Source organism: Eumetopias jubatus, unplaced genomic scaffold (genome assembly GCF_037043125.1).
Source record: "Eumetopias jubatus isolate StellerSeaLion01/CBP00866 unplaced genomic scaffold, mEumJub1_p1.0 scaffold_3, whole genome shotgun sequence".
Taxonomy (NCBI): Eukaryota; Metazoa; Chordata; class Mammalia; order Carnivora; family Otariidae; genus Eumetopias; species Eumetopias jubatus.
The window spans coordinates 69,723,710-69,749,332 of record NW_028274809.1 but is presented as its reverse complement, the minus strand read 5'-3'; the positions used below and the strand labels follow the sequence as shown (position 1 = coordinate 69,749,332).

At 35.2% G+C, this 25,623-nt stretch overlaps 1 protein-coding gene across 3 annotated transcripts in view; it reads left to right on the top strand.

Annotated features, from left to right (window-relative positions):
- The window catches only part of SLC4A10 (solute carrier family 4 member 10), a 209,817-nt gene that overhangs the window by 24,159 nt on the left and 160,035 nt on the right, over window positions 1–25,623 (top strand). For 2 of the 3 annotated variants that reach the window (XM_028113059.1, XM_088022143.1), the window contains exon 2: window positions 2,637–2,718. In XM_028113059.1, the coding sequence (XP_027968860.1) occupies window positions 2,637–2,718 (82 nt within the window). Of the gene's footprint in view, window positions 1–2,636; window positions 2,719–25,623 lie in introns of those variants that run through there. The other variant, XM_028113061.1, reaches the window with a different exon arrangement.

Genomic DNA, 25,623 nt, shown 5'->3' with positions numbered 1-25,623 from the left:
TTTTATTTATTTATTTCAGAGAGAGAGAGAATGAGAGATAGAAAGCACGAGAGGGAAGAGGGTCAGAGGGAGAAGCAGACTCCCCGCTGAGCAGGGAGCCCGATGTGGGACTCGATCCCGGGACTCCAGGATCATGACCTGAGCCGAAGGCAGTCGTTCAACCAACTGAGCCACCCAGGCGCCCTATCTCAATATCCTAACATTAGCTATTGTGTAGAATTATTTTTTGTGTGTGGACAGTTTATATGCCATATAAAAATAAGAAGAAAAACCATTTTGTATAAGTTGAAAATTGATTCAGGCCCTTGAAATAAGAATTAAATATTTTATTGTATAGGGGGAAACATCTTCTTATATTTTATATAAACCTTTCCATTTTGCAATTGTTTTAAGAGGCTGCCATTATGAGATACAGTGGAATAGTGCTTCTTCTGACCTCTGAACATGGATGCATGACTTAGTTTTTGGCATTCTTCCTAATAACACTCCAGAGGGCAGAGATACATTCCAATGTGACATATATTTGAATATGTCCTGTACAGAGGATAAATGTGATTTGTAAATGAATCAAGAATAGATTCTCAAGAGGCTGAAACTTGCATTTGTCTGGTTCAGGAAAATTATATAAATATATAATTCTGTAGTTTTTTCTATTGCTATTTTGCTCAGACCAACAGATTTTTTTAAAAGATTTTATTTATTTATTTATTTATTTATTTATTTATTTTTTGCGAGAGAAAGAGAGAGTGAGCACAGGCGGGGGGAGGTTCAGAGGGAGAAACAGGCCCACTGTCGACTGAGCAGGGTACCCAATGTGGGACTTGATCCCAGGACCCTGGGATCATGACCTGAGCTGAAGGTGGACACTTAACTGACTGAGCCACTCGGGCGCCCAGACCAACAGATTTTTAAAACTTTGCTAAACACAAGAGCAGTAGGCTCAGAATCCTATCTCAATTTTCATTTATTCCTTCATTTGTAGTATAGGTTTCTTTCACTCCAATTTCAGACACTTTGCCCTGACCTGTCTCAGCAAATTCTGAAAGACACAGGACTATAGGGTATAAAATATGTTATTCTACTTATGTTTTGCTGCTTGTGAAGCACATAAGAGCTGATATTTCTAGGTTGAAATATGTCTGTAGTCAGTAATCCTACAGTTGACAATACTGATTTGTAAGACACGGAGGCCAAATCTTTATCAAGATTATGCCTGGGAATTAAAAAGCTTTCAAAGAAGAAAGAGAAATCTATAATTTTTCTGCTAGTCAAATACTAGAACAGGCTTAGAAATAGATGTCGGAAGATTCATTCATCTTCAGTCTACCTTTTCATTTCTCCTTTGTGTTCGGTGTTCACTTTTAAGGCAGTTTTTACATAGGTGTTTGCAATCAAAAAAATTTGGAAATAATCTGTATTTCACTTTGTTCAGTATTTTGTATCTTGTTCACTCCTGTATGGTTAAATGGATTATACTTATCCCTCCCCCATTATTTTATTGAGTACCAAATGAGTGAGTGTATCATTTTGAGCATATGTACAATGTTAAGAGTCTCCATCCAGCCATTTTAAATAAGTAAAATATACATATGTATATACATACTGAATGAAGGCTTAATGTATATGATTATAATTAAAAGTTTAGTTTGAATAAAATGTATTATACTGAAGCAAAGTAATTAAAATTGTAGTTTACCTAATAGTTGCTACTAATTGCTTTCAAGAGATTAGATCCCCCCAACCTCATTTTAAATGGCAGTGGAATTACTTCACCTTGCCATAGCATTAGTAGTGTTAATACTAATGATTTCCATATTTTCCTTGTAGAGTTCAAAATGCCATCTTGTTAATGAGAATTCTTTATCAGAGATAAAAATGCATGTTACTAAATTGTCAGGATAACTGTTTTCTGTTTTACATCTCATTAACAAATGATGGCAACTGGAATGTATGACTACCTTTGATTTCATGGAAAATCAAATGACATTCCTTCTCTGAATATGTGGTCAATTTAATTTTAGTCTCTTTCTTTTTAAACTAACAATTGATAATCAAATAGAATAGTTGTGTACAAGTAGGTTCAAGTGATTGAATTAAATCCCTAAAATATTAGATTATATTATTGTTTATTCTCTGAAATTAAGAGAATATATGTATAGTAGTCCACTCTTACCTGTGGTAATTGACCTGAGGTCAACCATGGCCAGGAAGCAGATGATCTTCCTTCTGACATACCATCAGAAGGTCGATAGTAGCCTAATGCTATGTCACAGTGCCTACATTATTCACCTCACTTCATCTGATCACATAGGCATTTTATCATCTCATATCATTATAAAAAGGGTGCGTATAGTACAATAAGATATTTTGAGAGAGAGACCATGTTCACATAACTTTTATTACAGCATATTGTTTTAAGTGTTTTATTTCATCATTATTATTGTTAACCTCTTACTGTGCCTAATTTAAAAATTATACTTTATCATAAGTATATATGTTTAGCAAAAAACATAGTTTATATAGGGTTTGGTACTATCTGCGAGTTCAGGCATCCACAGGGGGTCTTGGAAAGTATTCCCATGGATAAAGAGGAACTATTGTAATATCATTTAATCTTCTTTCTTCCCATTCTACAGAGAAATGATGAAGAGGCAGTTGTGGATAGAGGTGGAACTCGTTCTATTCTCAAAACACACTTTGAGAAAGAAGATTTAGAAGGTAAGACCTTTTCTCCCCCTTGGGATAGTTTTGGTTACGCTTTCTTAAAGTTTTCAAAGAAACTTCAAAGAAAAATCTTAAAGATCTCAAAGAGAAATATGAAATTTGTCTCAATCTGGAGAAATGCAAATGTTGATAATCGGAGTAATGGTGGTGGTGGTGAGTTGTGGATATGATTGCTTTGATGCAGCCTAAAATGCCAACGGGAAGACCTACAAACATTCATCCAACAGACATTTATTGAACATGTACTATCTTCCAGGAGCTGTGTTGTGTGCCAGTCTTTCAATAATTATTGTGTCAGGAATTACCATCAGTGGGGGAAATCTATGACAGACCAGCAGGTTATGTGCTACGTGAGAGAGGAGATTAGGACAGGAAGGGCATTGAATCCTGCCTATGCTGTCAGACTAGGCTGTCACTGGAAGAGAGTTAAAGACAACGGGCATTCGAGTTTTACTCAGATACATGTGAGAGAGAGGTGGAAGCACCATTTGAGTATGTTCTTTTCAATAGAAAGAAGGTCAGATAAGTCAACTAGGAGGTAGTATGATTTAGTAGTTAAGTGTACGGGGTCTGAAACCAAACTGCACTGGATTCAAATACCGGTTCTGCCCCTTATGTGCTATGGAAACTTCAGCCAGTTAATTTCTCTGCACCTCCGTTTTCTCAGTTGTTAAGATAAGGACAACAGTGAAATAAGTCAAGCAGAGAAAGTCAGTTATCATACGGTTTCACTTATTCGTGGCACATAAGGAATAGCACGGAGGACATTAGAAGAAGGAAGGGAAAAATGAAGGGGGGAATCGGAGGGGGAGATGAACCATGAGAGACGATGGACTCTGAGAAACAAACTGAGGGTTCTAGAGGGGAGGGGGTGGGGGGATGGGTAAGCCTGGTGATGGGTATTAAAGAGGGCACGTTCTGCATGGAGCACTGGGTGTTATGCACAAACAATGAATCATGGAACACTACATCAAAAACTAATGATGTATGGTGATTAACATAACATAATAAAATTAAAAAAAAATAATGTAGTTGGACTCTCCCTAATTCTACAAGGGGCAACTGAGAGGAAGAGAAGGGGCATGATGGACCCAAGGTCACTCAGGCAGCTGGTGGCAGAACTGAGACCATAATCAGGGTCTTTTCCAGATGTAGTCCACTTCCATGTCCCCCAAAACTGATGGAATTTGGCAGAGGTGGCACCAGGTAAGATTAGTGAGGCACTACCTTCTAGTGTAAAATGTAAAGGGGCACGAAGATACTTGGCAATCAAGATTAATACTTGAATTTTTTAGGTCAGCAAACTACAGTTTGTGCAGCCAACCATTTTTGTAAATAAGGTTTTTTTGAAAAAAAAAAAAAGAACAGTGGCCAAGATATGGAAGCAACCTAATTGTCCATCGATACACGAATGGATAAAGATATCACACACACACAAATATTACACAGCCATAAAAAAGAATGGGACCTTTCCATTTGTGACAGTATGGAGGGACCTAGAGGGTAAAAAGTGAAATAACTCACACTAAATAAGATATGTTTTCACTCATATGTGGAATCTAAAAAAACAAATGAATAAATAAGCAAACAAAAAGCAGAATCGGAGCTGTAAGTACAGAGAACAAACTGGTGTTTGTGGAGGGGGCAAAATGGGTAAAGGGGAGTGGTAGATCTAGGCTTTCAGTTATGGAATGAGTGAGTCAAGGAATAAAAGGCACAGAATAGGGAATATAGTCAATGATACCATAATAGCATTGTACGGTGACGGTTGGTAGCTATACGCATAGCATAATGTATAAATTTGTCCAATCATTATGTTATAATTACTGAAACTAATGTAATACTGTGTGTCAACTATGCTCAAATAAAAAAATTTAGATTTAAAAAATAAAATAAAATAAGGGTAACAATGGAATATATTTCATAAAGTTTTTATAAGAATTAAGGGAAAAATACTTAGAATAGTACCTGGCATAAGACTCACATAAGTCTTGACAGTTACTACTGAACCACAATTTAATGTATACATGTTATTGCTTCATTTTAATTTTTAAGCAGAAATTATTATTAGTGGGATACAAGGTATATGATATTTTTCATCTTTTGGTTAAAAAATAAAACCCAGGTAATCTTAAGTAAAAATAATCAGAGTTAGTTCTTAATAATCCACCACAGCTGAGAAGTAAGGAGTAGTCCTCCTAAGAATCGTCAGGTAACTAATTAAATTACAGTGAAATTCATAGTTCTTAGGTCTTATCTTTAGCTACAACAATTAAACAACAGGAGAATTGATACAATATTTAGAGTAAACTTTCAACAACTGTACCTACTCAGTACCTGACGTTTTTGCTTGGTGCACAGAAAATATGCAGGTCCAGGAAGGTTATACTTACTGGGTGGGCATAGAGATTTGCTATGCTATCCATATGCATTACATAAATTTAAGGGAGCAGAAACTTGAAAAATCTAAACTGATAATGGAAACTATAAAGATAATTTCTCCTTGGATTTGAAATGCCATTATATTACATTTTTTCCCCAGCAGCATATTTACCTTCTTACTTAGGTCATGTCATGGCTTAAGCTATACTTGTATTCAGTAAGCACATGTAAGAAAACTCAATAAAGCAAGAAGTTATTCTAAAAACATAATTGCAGGAAAAAGCCATCTTGGGTTTAAAGATTGTGATGGATAATCTGCACACAGATTATTGAAAGTTAACAGTGGATAATTTATAAATAATTACAATAAAATATTGAATTTTCCCTTTGGTTGGAAAATACATAGTACAAAAATAGGATTTAATATGTTTATTCTAATTATTATATCAACATGTGTTACATACATTTTCTCTTACTGGGCATGGTACTCAGGTGAGGGTATATGATGCTTATTAAAATAGATTTATGATTGGCAAACACAACTGGATAAGTCAGATTTTGTTCTGTTTATTGATGTCTATAGTGGGCATTTTAATCCCAGAAGTGAATAATTGTTACTAAGCACTAAGTCACTGGCGATTAAAATTAACATCATAGAATGGAAATGTAACATTACATTTTAGAATTTTGAACTAAAATAGGAAAAACGTATTTATTTTGACTTTCTCAGTATTTTTTCTGCTCCCAGACCATACTAAGTAGATAAACATCCTAGCATCTGAGGATGCTATCCAGGATTCTGCTGTGATGCACACAAAGAATTAATAGATCTGTTAGTGGTTCCTGGATTGATTACTCTGAATCAGAAAATAATGCAGGGACAATGTGTTGAATATCATGATTCAGGAAAAAAATCAACTGACAGCATAATATAAATTGGGTAAAGGGGAGAGTGCCAGTTAGAAAGACAGCATTGCTGAGTGTGATGTGGGCAGGAGTTTCTCCTTTTTTGTAATTAAGGAAAAAGACCAGAATTCCACATTTTAAGAACTCTTAGTAGTGTATACAAAACATACACATAGATATTTATTTTAAATAAAATAGAGTTAGGAATTGCTGTTTAAGAAAAACACATTTTATAAACTCCTCCTTCAATTAAGATTTTAAATTTGAAAATTAGTGTTTACAGGACTTAATGGATATATAAGAATTATTAATAGCTAATAGAATTATGAGTATACTTTAACATCCTGTGCACAGCTTGTAGAAATGCTAGGTGGTTAAAAATATCTATAAAGTCTCAGGTAAATATGTTTAATGGAAAATGATCACTTGACCAATATCAACAGCTTGGTATAGTATATTAGTTAATGTATTCACATATATTATACATTCGGATGAATAGAATGTCAAATGTATAATTTCTCCCTTCAAACCTATTGGTTTTGTTTTACATGTATCTTTACCATATCCTCTCTTTTTTTTCCTGTTACCTAAAATCAAGAACATACAATTTTGTTAGATACTGTTCACCTCCTGTATTTCTGTATCATATAGTTAGTAAATTCTCTGAATCTATCTCAGGGGCGTCTCTTCTCCTTTCTTCCCTTTCATTCCCACTGCCACTGCTCTAGTTCTTTCCCTGTCTGTATACTGTGTGCTCTCTTTCCCACAATCCGCCCTCCTTAAAACTGCTAGTGTTCTTTCTAAGCCTATTTCTGCTTCCTATGGTAAAAAGTAGTGAGCGGCATTGAATCCCTATAATTAGACCAAGTCAGGATTGTGAGTGGAACAAAAATTGTTGAGGTTAACCAATTTTTATTTTTGGTCTCTCATGTCCATGTGGGATTACTACTGTACAGAGTATAAGATTACAAAAGGAGAAATGCATTAATCCCCTTGAAATTATTTCTCCTACTTGCCCTTTATTACGTGTGTAGTGGACAGAGTGGCCAGATAAAATAGACAATACTCAGTTATATTTGAAATTTAAGTAAGTAACGAGTATCTTTTCAGTATAGGTATGCCATGCGATATTTTTATTTATTGCTTTTTACTTGCCAAATCCAGCAACCTTAGTAGTGGATGTTACCACTAACCACCAAAATCCCCTCTTAAGGATGGTGGTGCTTATTTCCCCAGTTGCTGTGGGTGTTGCCTGCTTTGCCCCACTCCTGAGCTCCTCCCCAGAAATTTCCTTCCTCTGAAAGGAGCTGCCTCTTGCTATGGGAGCTGCCTCCCCTGGGGCACACTGAATTCAATGAAGAAAGAGAATAAGGGCCCGGCCCCTTTGCCTCAATGTGTTACAACTCTGAAGGGTGGTCTCAGCTTCAAAGCCCCCTGTGGAATCAGCGGAGGCTTTCACAGCAACTGTACCATAATTAAACTTCCTCTACCAAATGCTGCTGCCGGTATTTCTGCACAGGTGTTATTGCTGACAGCTTTCTTCACTAAACTCTCTGAACACAGATCTCTATCTCAGAGTCTGTTTGATGAGGAACCTGACTCACTCATTCATCATTTTCCTGCTCCCTGAACAGTACCAGTAGACATACATACTTGGTAACTGGCAGGACATCCACATTACATTGGTGTCTTAGCCTATGAGGCTAACAACTATTGTAGTGGGAGAGAAGGCTCCCAAACTACTTGCCTTGGCCATGAGAGTACATGAAAATCAGTATTGCACGTGACAGAAAGTGGCAGAGATTAGTGTCATCTGTATTTACTTGTTTGTTTGTTTATTTTTTAGAGTGAGAAAGAGAGAGCATGAGCAGAAAGAAGGGTTAGAGGGAGAGAGAGAATCCCAAGCAGACTCCCTGCTGAGCGGGAAGTCCGATGCGGGGCTCAATACAATGACCCTGAGATCATGACCTGAGCCAAAATCAAGTCGGATGCCCAACCGACTACCAACCAGGTGCCCCTAGTGTCATCTTTAAAAACCTAAAGTATATACCAGTCTAGCTATTGCAGAAATTGTCAAATCATAGAGGATGGTAGTGGGTGACTACAAACTCAGCCAAGTGGTAGCATCAATTGCAATTGCTCTGTCAGAAATGGAATCTTAGAGCAGGTTAACATGGCCTCAAGTATGTGGTGTGCAGCTCTTGACCTGGCAAATGCCCCTTTTCCTATTACTATCAAGAAGGACTACCAGAAGTATAATGATATACATGTATGGTCTTGCTCCAGAGCTGTTACAGTCTCCTACCCTTTGTCATAATAGAGTCCAAAAAGACTTGAACTGAGTGTATACTCTACAGAACATTACATTGTTTCATGTATCCACAAAATGAACAAGAAGTGGCAAATACGTTGGCGGTCTTGATAAGACAGATGGGTTCCAGAGTCTGTTTCCAGTGAACCTGTTGAAAGGACAATGTGAGAGTGTCAACACTGTACTGAGTCTGAAACTCCACGATGGATGGATGGATAGGTGGGGTCAGTTTCCACAGGCACAATAAAAGTAACCAACTGCCCCTTCAGTTACTCTTACTCACCTTGATTCTCTCTTCATGGTGTGCCCTGGTTCTGCTTTTTTTCCCAATTGATGCCTGCACTTTTTAAAGATTTAAAAATTTTTTTTCAGATAAGACCATTGTTGTATCTTCTGCAAGTGTAAGAATAAATTAACGGCAAACCTCTAAAAGTAGCATGTCTTGTTAATAACTAGATGATAATAAAGAGAAGAAAGTTTAGTAGCTAAAGATGACATGCTATTATTTTAGTAATTTTGACTGAACTGATCAATTTCCAGTCAAGGCAATACTACCAACAACTGGATTGTCTTTTGCTAAAATTTTTTAAAATGCTTTTCTCTTGCTAAAAGAAAAGCATAACATAGAATTTACCGTTTAACCATTTCTAAGTATACAGTTCAGTAGTGTTAAGTATATTCACATTGTTATGTAACCAATCTTCAAAACTTTTTCATCTTGGAAAATGGAAACTTTATTCACATTAAGCAACTCTCCCATTTGCTCCCCACCCTATCCTGTAACAAGCACCATTCTATCTTCTGTTTCTGTGAATATGACTACTCTAGAGACCACATGTAATTGAAATCATTCAGTATTTGTCTTTTTGTGACTGGTTTATTTCATAGCATAATGTCTTCAAGGTTCATGATGTTGTAGCATGTTAGACTTTATATCCTTTTTAAGTTTATAATACTCCATTATATGTATGTACTACATTTTGCATCTGTTGATGGACATGGTTGCTCTTTATCTCTTGGCTATGGTGAATGGTGCTGTTATGAACATGGATATGCAAATATTTCTTTGAAATCCTGCTTTCAAGTCTTTTTAAATATATAGCCATAAGTGGATTGCTGGATCATGAAGTAATTCCATTTTTAATTTTTAGAAGAACTGCCATACTGTTTTCCATAGCAATTCACAATTTTACATTTCCACCAAGAGTGCACAAGGGTTCTAATTTCTCCACATGCTTGATAAAACTTATGATTTTCTGTTTGCTTATTTGTTTGTTTTTGATAAGCAGCCTTCCTAATGAGTATGAAGTGATATCTCATTGTGGTTTTTACTTGCATTTTCCTAATAATTCGTGATATTGAGCATCTTCTCATATGCTTGTTGGCCGTTTGTTCATCATTTTTGGAGAGATGTCTGTTCAAGTCCTTTGCCCATTGTTTAATTGGGTGTTCTTGAGTTGTATGAATTGTTTATATATCTTAGATATTAACCCCATATCAGATATATGATTTAGAAATATTTTCTCCCATCCCATTGGTTGCCTTTTCACTCTGTTGATTTTGTCCTTTGATACACAGAAAATTTTAATTTTTATGTAGTCTAACTTGTCTAGTTTTACTTTTGTTGCCTGTACTTTTGGTGTCATATTCAGGAAATCCTCATTAAATCCAATGTCATAGTTTTTCCCTATGTTTCCTTCTAATTTATAGTTTTGGGTTTTACATTTAGGTCTCTGACCGTTTTGAGATAATTTTGTGTATGGTGTAGAATGCTTGCACTTTTGCCTTTCATATCTCTTTGTTGCCTAACATTCTACCTATTGTCCTCACAGGTTAAATATTTCCCTAAATCACTGATACATAAAGAACCTATTTAGTGAGAGACTATTGTTTTCCATATTTTTAGCGAGTATTTCTATTTTTCTATAGTCTGGGGACATAGAAGACACAGTAAAACCTCAGGGATATTATTCTATTTCATTTAAGGCCTTTTGGATTGCCCCAAATTGGAGCCTTCCCATCTCCACCATTTGCTAGTGATTTCCTTCCACACAGAAATAGAATGCCCATTCTTCCTATCCATTAGTGTTACCTGATCCCTCCTAGAAGAATAATTATTTTCTTCCTTCCTCTGAGTTTACATCTATTTTATATTATTGTTATGTATATGTGTATATATATATATTTTTTTTTTTGAGAGAGAGAGAGCGAGCACATGAGTGGTGAGGGATGAAGGGCAGAGGAAGAGGGAGAGAGAGAGAATCTTAAGCAGGCTCCATGCTTAGTGTGAGCCCAACATGGGGCCTGATCTCATGACCCCAAGATCATGACCTGAGATGAAATCAAGAGTCAGCTGCTTAACCAACTGAGCCACTCAGGCACCCCATGTATATATTTCTTATCATTTTATTATAAGCTTGTTGAGGGACAAATTGTCATCTTACACATATTTGTGTTCTCCCATGTTATCTAGCCCTTTTTCTTGAATTAGATAGGAACTAGGAATGTGTTGCATTGAATCTCGTTTATATGTTATTCAATAATATATCACTAATCATGTAAGAAGTTAAATTTATGTAATGTAATTAGGTGCATAATTAATGCTCATCAAATATTTAATTACCTTTGAATTACATGTAAATACAGAAATTTCTAATTATATTGCACTGCACTAAGATAAGTCAATCTAGTTATAGTTCAGTGATTTTCAGGAATTCATAAATTTAAAACTTTAACAGAACAGTTAAACTCATCTTTAAATCTTGGCCTACAAGTTAAATCAAAGAGACATTTTCTTTATCCTATATTGATTTTAGCAGACAGTAAAATACTTTTCACTCAAGGATTTAATAAAGAAAATTATGTTGCTATCTTGATATTCTTTTGCTCATTCCATTTGGGGAAAAAATGGTTCACTAGTTTATTTCCTTTGGGGACCACTTAATAGATTGTGAACCCAAAATGCAAAGATAAGATAATGTAAGTAAAGCACCTAGCACAAAGTGAACATACAACATAGTTCTGTCAATGGTAGTACCCTCCCACTTTCTTCCTTTCACCCCATTCCTGAGCTCTTATGATAACTGAAATGGTTTTCTGACTATAATCATCATAATGTCACAAGTGGTTTCCTCTGAAAAACTAAAGATAATGAGTACAGGTCCTATATTTATGACACAGTATTTTGCCACCAAGGTAAAAAGTAATTGAAAAAAATGAAGACAAGAAAAAGCCAAAAATTAGGCCTATACCTGTTCTTTCTAAACTTTTATCTCCAAAAATTGCCAAGCTTTAAAGGATGAATGGGGGTTCTGAAGGCAAAGAAGGAAGGATCTTTTATATTCTGGAATAGTTAATATGGTGTGGCTAATGTGCTGGAATTGTGTGCATGGGGGCAAAGAGTGACTGCAGATGAAGTTTAAATATTTTCATGAGGTAGTGGAGAATGAATTAATGCTTGAAATTACCAAATGAGCTAAGTACTATAATGATCTCCATTTTACAGTTAAAGTAAAGCACACAAGATTAACCTTCCCAGGCCTAAGGACTAGCAAGTGGTAGAGCAGGGATTCAAAACCACCAGGGTCTGGGCCTTTAACAACTATACTGTAGAATTAAAGATGATGCTCAGTTTTATGTTGTAGGGGATGGAATGGGGCAAGGTGATTATTAATTGAAAGACCTGGGCATATTTCCTCACTTGATCATGACTATATATAAAAAAGTGAAGACTTTTATGTCCTATTATGAAACAATACTGAATTAAAAAATCAGTACCCATATCACAGTTGTTTTCCAAATGATTTTGCAAAAATGTGAGAAGCTTTGTAGTTAGTAAATCCCCATTAAAGAGATTCATTTCCACAAATAGGAGAGCCTTTCTCCCACTGGTAGCCAGTTATATTATAACCCCATGTTCCCCTATTTTAAATTCTCATCTCTCTGCACCACATAATGAATAATCTTATTGTTTCCTTATTCCAAATGTCTTTTCTTTGAAAAAGATTCATTTTTTCCTACCATTATTGGTTGATCAGCAATTGATCTGTGCAATTTTGTGTTGATATAGGCTCAATGTCAATTGATGGGGCAATTCTAAGTGATATTTGGTCCATTGGTAATGAGTAGTGAAATTAGTTAATTACACAGGATCCATCTGAAATTGGACATTTTGCTTGCCAAATACTTTGGATTTTTGAGGATGGGAATTAGGCATATAGACTAATACTGAAGATTTCAGAAAAAAATAGTCAATATTAAATTTCATTTCCTTATTGAGCAATCTTTGCCACCTGAGCACATTTCATAATGAATGGTTGTATTTTCCCCTGGGTATCCTAAGAATAAGAAACAAATATGAGAATATTGTTTTTAATACTTTTATTTCTAAAATTAACTGTCAGGTGAGCTATACATTGTGTTCCATATTTCTTCATTTTAGGCATTTCCTGTAATTTGTATATGTGACCCACATCAGTATATTTTGATATATAATTTATTTATGATATTTTATCTATTTGAAGTGAGTGGTGACTTGATAGTTATTTATAATCTGTTTTTATAGTATATTGTAATTCCAAGTAAATTTGAAAGATCTTAAAGTATTTTTTAAAATTTGGTTGTGGTTTATTTGACCATTTATAAACAGTTATAGACATGTGTTTGCATCATGAGGGCAGTCACATATATTCTAATGTGTATATGTGACTAAGAAATCCTGTAAATTTATGGTTTCATAATTTAGGGGTCCTGATTATACATTTTGCATCCGTAGCTTAGGATGTCAGTTTTTTGGTAGCTGATTTTAGAATAAAAGCCCTTGTTTTTAATCTCCCTTCACTATTCTTGTAAGTCAAGCTCTGTTTAATATGATTTTCTACCATCAAAGATATGGTACAGCATTTAGGCTATTTGCTTTCTTTTTTGAGGGAGGAGGAAGGTATTTGCTTTCTAATGTGACTTAAATATATCATCTGTGAATGAGTAGAATTGTGTGTTTGTGTGTGCATATGTAACATTTTCAATCAATTACTATTTCAGAGATATAATAGATGAAAAGAAATTCCTTTTCATTACATTAAGTATAATCCTATAAATATTAAAAGAAGGAATTTTACAGTAAAGAAAGTATTCATTTAATCCTTAAATATTTGAATCCTTAAATATTGAAAACTTTGAAGACAGACCACAAATGACCAAAGCTTCTTAGTATATACTACATAGGTTTATATTAATATTATACTTTTGTTTTGCATTTTCCAGACATCTGAGACTTAAGGGTGTTCATTATTTAGTTACACAGTTTAATAGTGCAGGACTAGTACTATTAAGGTGACATTTTGAAGTAGATGAACTTAGTCTACTTCTTGATTAAATTCTTAAATCTCTACTTCAGCTGCTAATCTTTCCCCCAGAACTATCCAACTTTATTTATTTATTTTTAAAGATTTATTTATTTATTTTAGAGAGAGAGAAAGAGTGTGAGCCGGGGGAGGGGCAAAGGGAGAGGGAGAGGAAGGGAAATCCTCAAGCGGACTCCCTGCTGAAAGTGGAGTCCCACCCCCGCTCAGTCCCAGGACCCTGAGATCATGACCTGAGCCAGAATCAAGAGCCACCCAGGTGCTCCGTAGAGTGATCCTACTTTAAAGCTCCCAAGCTGCATGTGATTGCAGCCTCCTCAGGTTGTCGCCTTTCTATAGAATTATCTCTCAGTAGTACACTCAGGGATAGGTTACTCGTCAGTTAGGATCTTTCTAGGGATGATTGTCATCATTCGCCAATATTTAATTAAGTGCTCATGTCTACAAACACTGAGCCATTTTCTGTTTTATGCTCTTCATTCTCTAAGGAGGTTTAGATACTGGTGCCACCAATAGGGCACTTCAGTCCTACATCCCTTTGGAAAAAAATGTCAGTGGCCACTTTGCACATAAATGTTTACACTAAAATACAAATGGGTATAAATAAGGATAATAATAAGTATTAAATAATAATTGAAAGAGGTGATGTTCTTAATTTTTTGGATAATGCACACCTATAATTTAGTAGTACTAGTATCACTGGTACCTTAATAGCATTAATTCCATTTTGGGTACCAGTATGCTGAGTATTTTTTTGAATGCTCTTTTATATTTTCTCCCAGTAAGCTTGTTTATGTCATTCCTATTACCTTTAATGTATCAGAACTGCTGAAAGCACGATGAAAAAAATCGATTCTCTTTCTTTCCTTTCTCCATCATTTCTACCCCTTAATGAGCTTCAGGTGGAATGATAAAAAGGAAACAAAATAATTGAAATTGTGATTAGAAGAAAGTAAAATTTTAATATTCTGCTGGTAAATTAAGCTTTTGTCTCTGAGGCAGGAAGATTATGAATATTCCTTTTGACTACTTTCTTTTTTTTTAAGATTTTATTTATTTGACATAGAGAGAGACAGTGAGAGAGGGAACACAAGCAGGAGTGGGAGAGGGAGAAGGGAGAGGGAGAAGCAGGCTTGCCGCCGAGCAGGGAGCCTGATGCGGGGACCTTGGGATCATGACCTGAGCCGAAGCCAGACGCTTAATGACTGAGCCACCCAGGTGTCCCTCCTTTTGACTACTTTCAAAACTGCTCTGAATTACCTTAGGAGCATTTGTAATAAAAGTATTACAGTCTTACTAGCAAAAGGATTTCTAATTTCTAGCTAAATTATTTAGAATTATGCCTATTTTTTCCTTTACATAACTCAGTTTTTTTTTCTTGTGAAGACAATTGCCATGATTTAATTAGACGACAATATAGCCCAAAAGCATTTTATGACATCACAGTGATTAATACAAAATTATAGTGTCAGCAACACCAATGCAGTTAATAACAGTGATCATGAAAACAAAAGTCTTGTTCAGTAAGTTGAGATACCGACTGTTTATGTGAATGGCTTATTTCTCTCATGCTAAGATTTATCAATATGTATCCTATCTATTAAAAAGTGCTCTTAATTGCCAACTGTAATGGCTCTCCGTCCTCATTCCTTTTGAATTCTCTGTTGCTTTTAGAACTCTCACTGTGCCTTAGTTTTTAGACCGCTCTTCTCTCATTTCTGTTCCCTTGGCTGATGATTTTCTCAGATCATGGCTTCCTTGATATTTTTTGTGTTTTACCCACTGTCCCCTCTTACTCTGCCTGACATTTCTCTACTTTTTTTTCTAAAATTACATTAATTTTAGTGTTTTAAAAATTATTAAAATAGGGGCACCTGGGTGGCTCTGTCAGTTAAGCATCCATCTCTTGATTTTGGCTCAGGTCATGATCTCAGGGTCATGAGACTGAGTCCTGTATTGGGCTCTGTGCTGGGTGTGTAGCCTGCTTAAGATTCTCTCTCTACCTCTCTCTGCTCCTCCCTCCCCAAAATAAATTAAAAAATAAAAATTATTAAAATAATATGTATTCCATTAGAAAAATCCAAGAAATATAAAAAGTATAAAGAAGGCAAACAAACAAAACAACAACCCTGAAAACCCACCACCTAAAAGTAATACTATTAATAGTCTGAGCAGAATAATAATGGAATTAATATTATGAACAGAATATTAATTAAATCATGTGTCATAAACAGATACATGATTATAACTAAATTATATATAAGTGGAATTATGGTACCTTTTAACTTAAATTCCTCTCATTTCATTAAAAAACATCAAGATCTTTCCATGTTATATAGATACTATTCATATAAATTGCTACTTAGCATTTTATTGAATGGCTGTAACATGCTTTATTTAACTAATTCTTTATCAGTGGAAATTTTGATTATTTCTCATTTTCCTCTTTTAAACAAAGTGGTTATTAACATTATTGTATAGGTATTTCTGTATGTTTGACCTTCCTGATGTAATTCACAGGAGCAGAATCACTACCTCAAAAGGTTATTAAATTAAGATTTTGATACATGTTTTTATATTGGCTTCCAGCACTGAAATACACTCCCATTAACATAATGTGAGAAGTTCCATCTATTTCTTCAAACCTTTGACAATTACAATTCTCATCTATCTTTGAAATGTTGGTTTCCTTCCACATCTATTCTTGGTTCTTTTTTCCTTCTTATTCTTCATACTTTCCCTGGATGAGTCACTTCCTGGAATATTATTTCCACCTATAGGTCCTGTAGGGGTCTATATGGTCATAACGAAAATGCTCCAGATGTGTCCTGTGGACCTTCATACATTGACTACATCTAAGGTAGACACACTGGAGAAGATGGATTTGACCTCAGGAGAGGTCATCTCATACAAATATTAGTTGAGGAAAATGCTAACAGAATACTTACAAGGAACATGACTGGTAAATTAAAGTATTCAAAAGATTGTTATATAGAAGATGAAATATATTATCATTTTATCTTCTATGGAAATAGTAGAGTTTCATATAAGGAAAAAATGTATTAAGTTGTTAAAATTGCCCTATTGGATATGGTTATTTAACAGTGTTTAGTTTTAGAAATGTTGAGTTAACTTCTTCAGCTCCTATTTATTTTACATGTTAAAAAGAGATTTTAATCAGATGATCACTGAAGAATTTTCCAGCTCTAAATTCTGTGATCTTTAAAGTGAACTTCTAGAGTATGCTCTAAAATATAAATTCCTTGTTAACTTTGCTTAATATTTAAATACCTTGAAGTTTTTAAGTTTTCTGACTGAGAAGAAAAGTTCATTAGTTTTAAATTTGAAAAGGAATCCTCATTCTGTATAAATGAAGGGGTTAGAAATGTCCTAAAAGTTATTTAAAACCATAGAAACTTACTTTATACCTCTCTTGAGGAAGAAAGTAATTTGAAGTAGAGTAATGTGACATTATATACCTGATTATACAATTAGTTGCTTGAATTGAAATTTTGAAAAGTGTTATAAGGAAGTATAAGGTGCTAAGAGAGTATACACTGGCAGTTCTGTGTGGTACAATTAGGCAGGTTTGATAGATCTGATTACATGGTAGCATAAGAGTTCCCAGAAACAACAGCAGGAAAAGCAAGTGTACGGGTACTCCCCAAGCCTTTGTATCACATTTGCTGATGTCCCAGAGGTCAAAACAAGTCACACACCCAAGCCGAGATTCAAGGATTGGAGGAATAGATTACACCTCAGATGGGAGAAACTGCTAAAATATTTGTGGCCATTAAAAAAAAAATCTACCATGTTATCTCTTATTTGTAAATATCTATACAGAAGTGCCAGGTTTTTTTTGTCTTTGCTTTCCGATGTTTTATTACTTCAGTTCTACACTTGCATCCCACTCAACTTCCTTCATGGAAATGTCCTCTTTGTCTTCTCAATGACTCTTTGTTTTCCCAAGCAAGCCTCTTTGTCCTTAATTACCATAATTCCCAGAATGAGCCACTTTCTACATGTGCACATGTCTCTTGGATTAACACAATACAAAACTAAATCTGGAATATCTTACAGTTTTACATTTTTGCTCATTTCCTAAACTGTTTCCCTAAAGCAAAGTGGCAGGGCTGTTCAGAAATCATAAATTAATTAAAATGGGTTGGGGAGGTGGGGAGTACCACCTTCTCTTTTGTGTTCATTTTTTAAAGTATCCCAGAACATATGTTGATCTATTTTCTCTCTCTTCCTTACAAAATAAAGCAGCAAACATAAATATTTTAAAATAATAGTGAAATTGATGGGGCACCTGGGTGGCTCAGTCAGTTGAGCAACCGACTCTTGATTTCAGCTCAGGTCATGATCTCAGGGTCATGAGATCAAGCCCCACCTAAGTCAGGCCCTGTGCTGAGCACTGAGAATGGATGGAGCCTGCTTAAGATTCTGTCTTTCCCTCTCCCTTTGCTGTATCCCTCCCCCACTCCTGTTTGCGTGTACTCTCTCTCTTGAAAAATGAATAAATAAATAAAATAATAGTGAAATTGCAAGATCCTGTGATCATAAAAGTATTCTATCCTACCTTATTTTTTCCCGTCTTAGCGTGTACCTCACATTATCCCCCAAAATTGCTCCTCTGCTTTCGCACACATTATCCCACTCCGCTGCTAATGTAAAACCTGCTTATTGTTTAAGACTCAAGTCAAGTTCTATCTTCTCCATGCAACTTTCCTTGATTGCTGAAGTTATGATTGATTTCACTCTAACACAAATTCCTACAGCATTTAATGGCTGATACCACACAAGAACATTCGCTTTAATGCAAATTGGTATTGTTTCCTGCTTTTTATTTGTATTCTAATTTGTATATTTGCTGCTGTTTTCTTCACTGGATTTGAGTCCTCCCAATTGGATAATTATCTTTTAAGTGCAGGGATCATGTCCTCTAAGCATTCCTTATTATCCCATTTCTTGATTGATTTAAATTCTAGCCTCTCTTTGAGCACTGTAAACATCCAACATCAAGCTGTTTTACAATCTACCAGAACTGGGAATTCTCCTGTTTTTTTTTTTTTTCCTTAGAAAATACATATTATTAGGATTCATTCATTTATTCGAGAAATGCTGAAGCTTATGTTGAGGCTTTTCATGTTCCAAGATGAAAAATAACATGGCTATCTCAAGATACAAAGTAAGTTAGTTGCTATGTTTTGCTCAAGACAATGTTATAAACTTATAAAAAGAATTTTTTTGTTTTGTTTTTTTTAATGTCACAGTAGTAAACTAGTAAATCTCAGATTGTGGCTTTTTTGTTGAGTAATATTAGCACAAGATTTCAGGTTTTTTTTTTTAAGATTTATTTATTTGAGAGAGCGAGAATGAGAGAGAGTACATGAGAGGGGAGAGGATCAGAGGGAGAAGTAGGCTCCCTGCCGAGCAGGGAGCCCAATGCGGGACTCGATCCCGGGACTCCGGGATCATGACCTGAGGCGAAGGCAGTTGCTCAACCAACTGAGCCACCCAGGCGCCCAGGTTTTTTTTTTTTTTTTTGATAGAAGAGTCACAATCATGTGACCCTTTGTTTTGCAATGATTACAAATATAGCCCTGAGGTCGGGTGACTGTGACCAGCACTGGTTTGACACTTTTTTTTCTTTCAGTGAAGCAGTCCAAGAAACAGCAGTGCAATAGCCCATACACACACTCACTCACACTTTCTTGGTCTCTTTCGTTCTATTGCTCTCCCTCAGCAAAGAATTTCTGTCGGAATTAGAATTCTTTGATATATTATGATAAATGATGGCTTGTTGTGTTTCCTGACTCTGTTAGAATCTCCATGGAATTAAAGATCACATGCTTATTCAGCTTAATATACTTGACCTTTTCCCATGATTGACACATCTTAATGGCTGTAGCAACTCGGTAATTATGCACCAGCTGTGTTATATTCATTTCATGGAAAAAAAAAAACAAACCCACAGTTCTCTTCAAGAGTAGGTAGCTTGGCCCCTTCTCTCCTAGCTAAAGAAGAATAGTTTATTAGTATGATTATTAATTATAGTAGGAGTCCATTCCATTCCCAAATATACCTCTAATCTCACTGCATTTGGTAAACACTAAAAATGCTAGGACCACAGCCACATTGAGTTGTTTCAGTACTGATACCTCTTACATATGAAAATATCTACAGTAATTCTGTATCTGCTTAGCAAGATTGTATCCACACAATTTAAGTGTCAAAAATCCAGGATTTGTTAGCAAAATTTTACTCAGAAAGCAATGTTACCTTTAATGAACCCTGTTTTTCTAATGGGGAAATTGTGTTTTCTCTCAAGTGACATATAGGTAAATTCTGAATAAATTCTAGTGTTCTGTGCTTACCTCCAAAAAAATCTTTTAATAGCACTGTCCTATTCTTACTAATATTTTTGAAACATATTTGTATCTAAATGATTTTGCATTTTTATTAATTTTGGAGTTTTGACGTGATATGAAATTAATTATTGACTATTTTGATTAACTTAAGAAATGTTCATTTGAGTAGATTCCCTCTTTTAATTAAATTTTTGGACTTTGTATATCACAAAATAAAATTGTTCCCTATATAATCTTAAAAATAGTTTAGGTTTAATAATACTCAAATGATTTCTGAACAATGACATTTATCATTATTCGGATTCTTTGTCTTCTTAAGTGATGTCTCCTAGGATGGAAAATTCAATTTTGGATATAATGTTTTTGGAAAAATTTATGGAAATGTTAACCTGGAAATTTTATTTGTATACTGTTTTCCACAGGATCTAATGTGATTCCCTAGTTGCTTAAGCCAGGGTTATTACAGTTGGGATTAGAAAAGCTGGCAATATAGAAGGAAACGGGAAGACAGTGAGATACGACAGGATAATTTTATTCTGTCTTCTTATTCCTTTGAGCCACTGAGGGGTGAGCAGTATGAAGGGGAAAGGGAACTAACAAGTATGAGTGTCTGCTGTGTAATAGGCCTCATGTTTAATATTTTATATCTATTATATTCTCATACAGTCTTTGTAGAAAGTCTCTTAAACCCATTGATGTTTTTAATATCTACATCTATTAATTTTGTTCTAAAAGCAAACATAAGGTGGTTTCTGGATTGGAGGCTGTTACTACTTATAGCAATAACCACATTGGTTCTTCATGCCCCCTTCTTTCCCTTTAAGGTGATGTGATGAGAACCAGATTGTTATATACCCAGGAAGGGAGCCCTAAAATTATGAATCTGGGAGTTTATATAGGAATTTATCTACAGCTGCCTTTTCCCCTCCTGAGAGAGAGAGAGAAATCTTATCTACCTTATATAATCAAATCTCAAGGAAGAGAAGAGGAAGGTCCCTAGTTTAAACCCTTTGGAATATAAACCAGTTGCTTTGGGGATTTATTATTTTTTGCAATGTAAAGACATAAATCTGGAAGATAAATGTCTACATCTCTTTAGAGGTCTCTATCTTTTAGTCAAAGTTTAACCTCCAAAGCTTGTCCTTTAATCCAGATTCCAGTTTTCTTTGCTTTAGAAGTCTAACCATGCAGAAATAGGAAATATTTTCTCTATGGTTTCATAGCCATAAATTGTGACCTTTTCATTACTGTTGCTTTGAAATCTGTGGCCATACCTTTTTTTCCCATTAAGTTTTTTAATGTGTTTAGTATCCGATGCATTATTATGTCTGTTATCTATATATTTCACTTAAAAATATCATCTCTATTTTTTGCAAAAGATTTATATACTCAATAAGAACTTATTGAGCATCAAGAACTATCAAGTAGTGTTCTAGGTACTTTTGGGATACATCAGTGAAAAAATGAAAAATCCCTGCTCTTCTTATGTTGAAAAACTTTGGAGGGGAAGTAGAAAGTAAACACTAAATATAATAAGTTAATTACATGGTATGTAAATGCCACAGAAAAAATAAAAATAGAAGAGTCTGAGAAGCATAAAGGGTCAGAAAAGGTAGGGTGTAATATTAAGTAGGTGTTTAGTGTAGGCTTTGCTGAGAAGGTGAAATATGAACAAAGGCTGGAAAGAAGTGAGGAATTACCTAAGTAGGAAGAATATTTCAGGTAGTGAAAAATACAGAGGCAAGTTCCCAGGATGGGCAGTGAGTACAGCAAGGAGGCCAGTGTGGCTGAAGTGAATTGGGGTGAGGAAAAGATGAGCAGGAGAAGAGATCAGAGACCTAATAGGAGTGGGGTGTGCAGATCACACAAGTCCTTGGAGAGCCCTAGAAAAATCTTGTCCTTTTCTCTGAGTAAAATAGGGTAACATTAGAAGGATAGATTAATGATATGATCTAACCTGCATTTTAAGAGGACTACACTAGCTATTGTGTTTGGTGCAGACCATGGGGCTAAAGGTAGACTCACAAAGGCCTGTCAGGAGACTGTTGCAGTCATCCAGGTTGGGTATGATGTGGCCCTGACCCAGGGTGGTGAAGTGAAATAATAAGTGGACAAATTCTGTATATATTTCGCAGGTTGCTCCAATAGGTTTCTTGTTGGATCAGTTGTAGGCTTAAGAAAAAGAGAGGAGTCTACAATGACTCCAAGACACTTGTTCTGAGCAACTAGAAAATTGTTTTGTCATCAACTGAGATGGACAAGATTGTGGGGGAGCAGTTTATAGGAAGGAGTTGGGATGGAGAAGAATAAGAGTTTAGTTTAGTACGTGTTGATTTCCAGTTGTATTTTAGGCATGCAGTGGAGGTGTCAGATGATTGCTTGGATATGTTAGTTTGGAGTCTGGGAAAGAGGTTTGAGATGGAGACACAAAATTGGGGGCTACTTACCAACAGGTAGCCTTAGGGCAGATTTAGGTTTTGTGGGGCCTAGAGCTTATGCATTTTTGAGGGTTCTCTAGGGGGAAAAAAGTCAACATTTGAATATAAAGTAGGTACAAAAGTAGATATTTATTTAGAATGAGAAAAAAATCAACAAATACTTATTTGGAAAGTGATAAATAGCACAAAACTGTACCATTTGGAGAAATAGCATACTTTTAAAAATGAACTGACATACCTCTGTAATACTTTTTCCCCCTACATTTTTGACCCCTAATGTCAACGATTTTTAAATATCATTTTCTGATGGGGATATGGAAAATTAACTCTATCCTTATCATTATTAATTTTTTTAAATTTATTTATTTGACAGAGAGAGACAGCATGAGAGAGATCACAAGCAGGGGGAGTGGGAGAGGGAGAAGCAGGCTTCCCGCGGAGCAGGGAGCCCGATGTGGGGCTTGATCCCAGGACCCTGGGATCATGACCCAAGCTGAAGGCAGTTGCTTAATGACTGAGCCACCCAGGCGCCCTTTATCATTATTAATTAAAATTTATTTTTTACTAACGTAGTCTAGAAAGGTTTCTTTCATCTTTACAACTTATTTATAATTTCACAAAAATTTTTGGGGTGGTCTTAAAATTTAAGAAAACTTCTGTCAAGTTTCTTGTATATATAACCTGTAAGATTTAGAATTTTCTGGAGATGAACTCTGGCTCTATACAATTGAAATTTTGCTTCTTCTCTACTACTCACATACTTCCAATGTGAGGAAGATTGTGATTCTCTGCATCTTGTAATACCACTTCAGCCCTGAACCTTGGTGTCACGATGTCAGGTGAATTTAGCACAGTGGGTACAAGGAGTATTCCTGGAAGCTATTCCAATTCTATGATAGCTAACAATAACTTACTCATATATGGAGGTGCCTGCAAATCACGTAAATACATTCCATTAAATCCAACCTAAACGTATTTATGCCTCTATTTCCTCTTAGTTGCTCAACATGTCCGCAGACACTCAAGTATCTCCCATCATGAAGATATTTTACATTAATAAATTTTCATAAAATATATTACCATGAGAACACAGTGTTAGTCCTCTCCCCCCTTACATGTAATTTACTCTGAGCTATGAGTCTTGACTTCTTTTTTAATTAAAAAACTATTTTTTAGAGCAGTTTTAGGTTTGCGGAGATAGTGCAGAAAGTAGAGAAAGTTCCCATATGCCCTTCTCCTCCCTGCACACGGTTTCCCCTATTACTAACATTTTTCATTAGTGGAATACATTTGTTACAATTGATGAACCAGTATTAGAAGATAATTTTTAAATACATTTCATAGTTTACATTAGGGTTCACTCTTTGTTTTTTTATATTTCTACGGCTTTTGACAAATGTGTAGTATTACATATCCACCATCACAGTATCATACAAGATAGTATCACTTCTCTAAAAATGCCCTGTGCTTTACTTAAATATCCCTACCACCTATCCCTGAACCCCTGGAAACATTTGGCAGTTTTACTGTCTCTATAGTTTCACCTTTTCCAGAATTTCACATAGTTGGAATCCTAGGGTACATAGCTTTTTCACTGACTTCTTCAATTAGTGATATTGATTTAAGGTTTCTCCATTTTTTCATGGTAGATAGCTCATTTCTTTTTATTGTTTAATAATACTCCATTGTATGCCATACCATAGTTTGTTTATTCATTTAAAGAACATCTTAGTTGTTTCCCATTTTTTGACAATTATGAATAAAGCTGCTATAAACATTTGTGTGCAGGTTTTTGTGTGGACATTAGCTTTCAACTCATTGGGGCAAATACCTAATGAGTGAATTCAGTATTTAGATTAGAATCTAGACAGAGATCTTAATACCTTTCATAAAAATTAACTCAAGATGGATCGTAGACCTAAACGTAAAACACGAACTTGTGCAACTTACAGAAAATAACATAGGAGAAAATCTAGGTGACCTTGAGTTTGATGATGACTTTTTAGATACAGCACAAAAACACAATTCATGACAGAAAAATTGATAAATTGAACTTCGTTAAAATTTAAACATACACTCTATGAAAGACTGTTACAAGAATGAAAAGATAAGCTAAAGAGAAAATTTTTGCAAAAGACATATCCGATAAAGGACTTATATCCAAAATATAAAAAGAACCCTTAAAACTCAACAATAAGAAAACAAAAATCCAATTACAAATTAGGAAAAAATCTGAACAGACACCTCACCAAAGAAGAAATACAGATAGTAAATAAGCATATGAAAAGATGCTCAATATTGTATGTCATTAGGGAATTGCAAATTAAAAGTGAGATATCACTACACACCCATTAGAATAGCTAAAATCCAAAATGCTGACAACATCAAATGTTGGCAAGAATGTGGAGCACCAGGAACTTTCATTCATTGCTGGTTGGGATGCAAATGCCACTTTGGAAGACAGTCTGGCAGTTTCTCATATAGGTAAACATAAGCTTACCATGTGATCCAACAATTCAATCATAGTTATTTACCCAAGTGAATTTTGATATTTTAACCAGCCTTGCAAGATTCTGCCTCAGGAAACTCCTTCAGTTTGGTCTTCCTTGCATTTAATGTCCTCAAGACATCAGTTCAGCTGTGTGTCTTGGCATCCTTTTATCTGATTATGCTTGGATGTGGTTTCAGATGGTTTATTTTAGCCTTGACTTGGCAACTTTTTAGGATGTTACTTTTGGCACATGCCCATCAAATCTACATTTCATAAACAAAGACAATATTCACTATACCCAGCCAGGCCCTCTGGACTTGCCCTAAGGTGCCTGGTGCCCCTTATCTTTGTCCATCTGGGGAATGGTTATCTTAATCAGTAATTATTAGAAACCTTTGCAATCTTGAGATTTAGTTCAAGTACTGCCTTCTGTAAAGCCTTTATTTTCAAGTCTAGGAAATATTTATTGCCTAAACTTCCTCAATTTTACTCATTTCCTAATTCACTGAAGTTACTTTTATGAAGGTAACAGATAAGCATTAATTTCCAACTGTAATGGCTAATTTTTAGTCTTAATCTTGTTTGACTCCTTTATAGCACATAAACTAGTAACTGTCCCCTTCTTGAAACTCTCCCT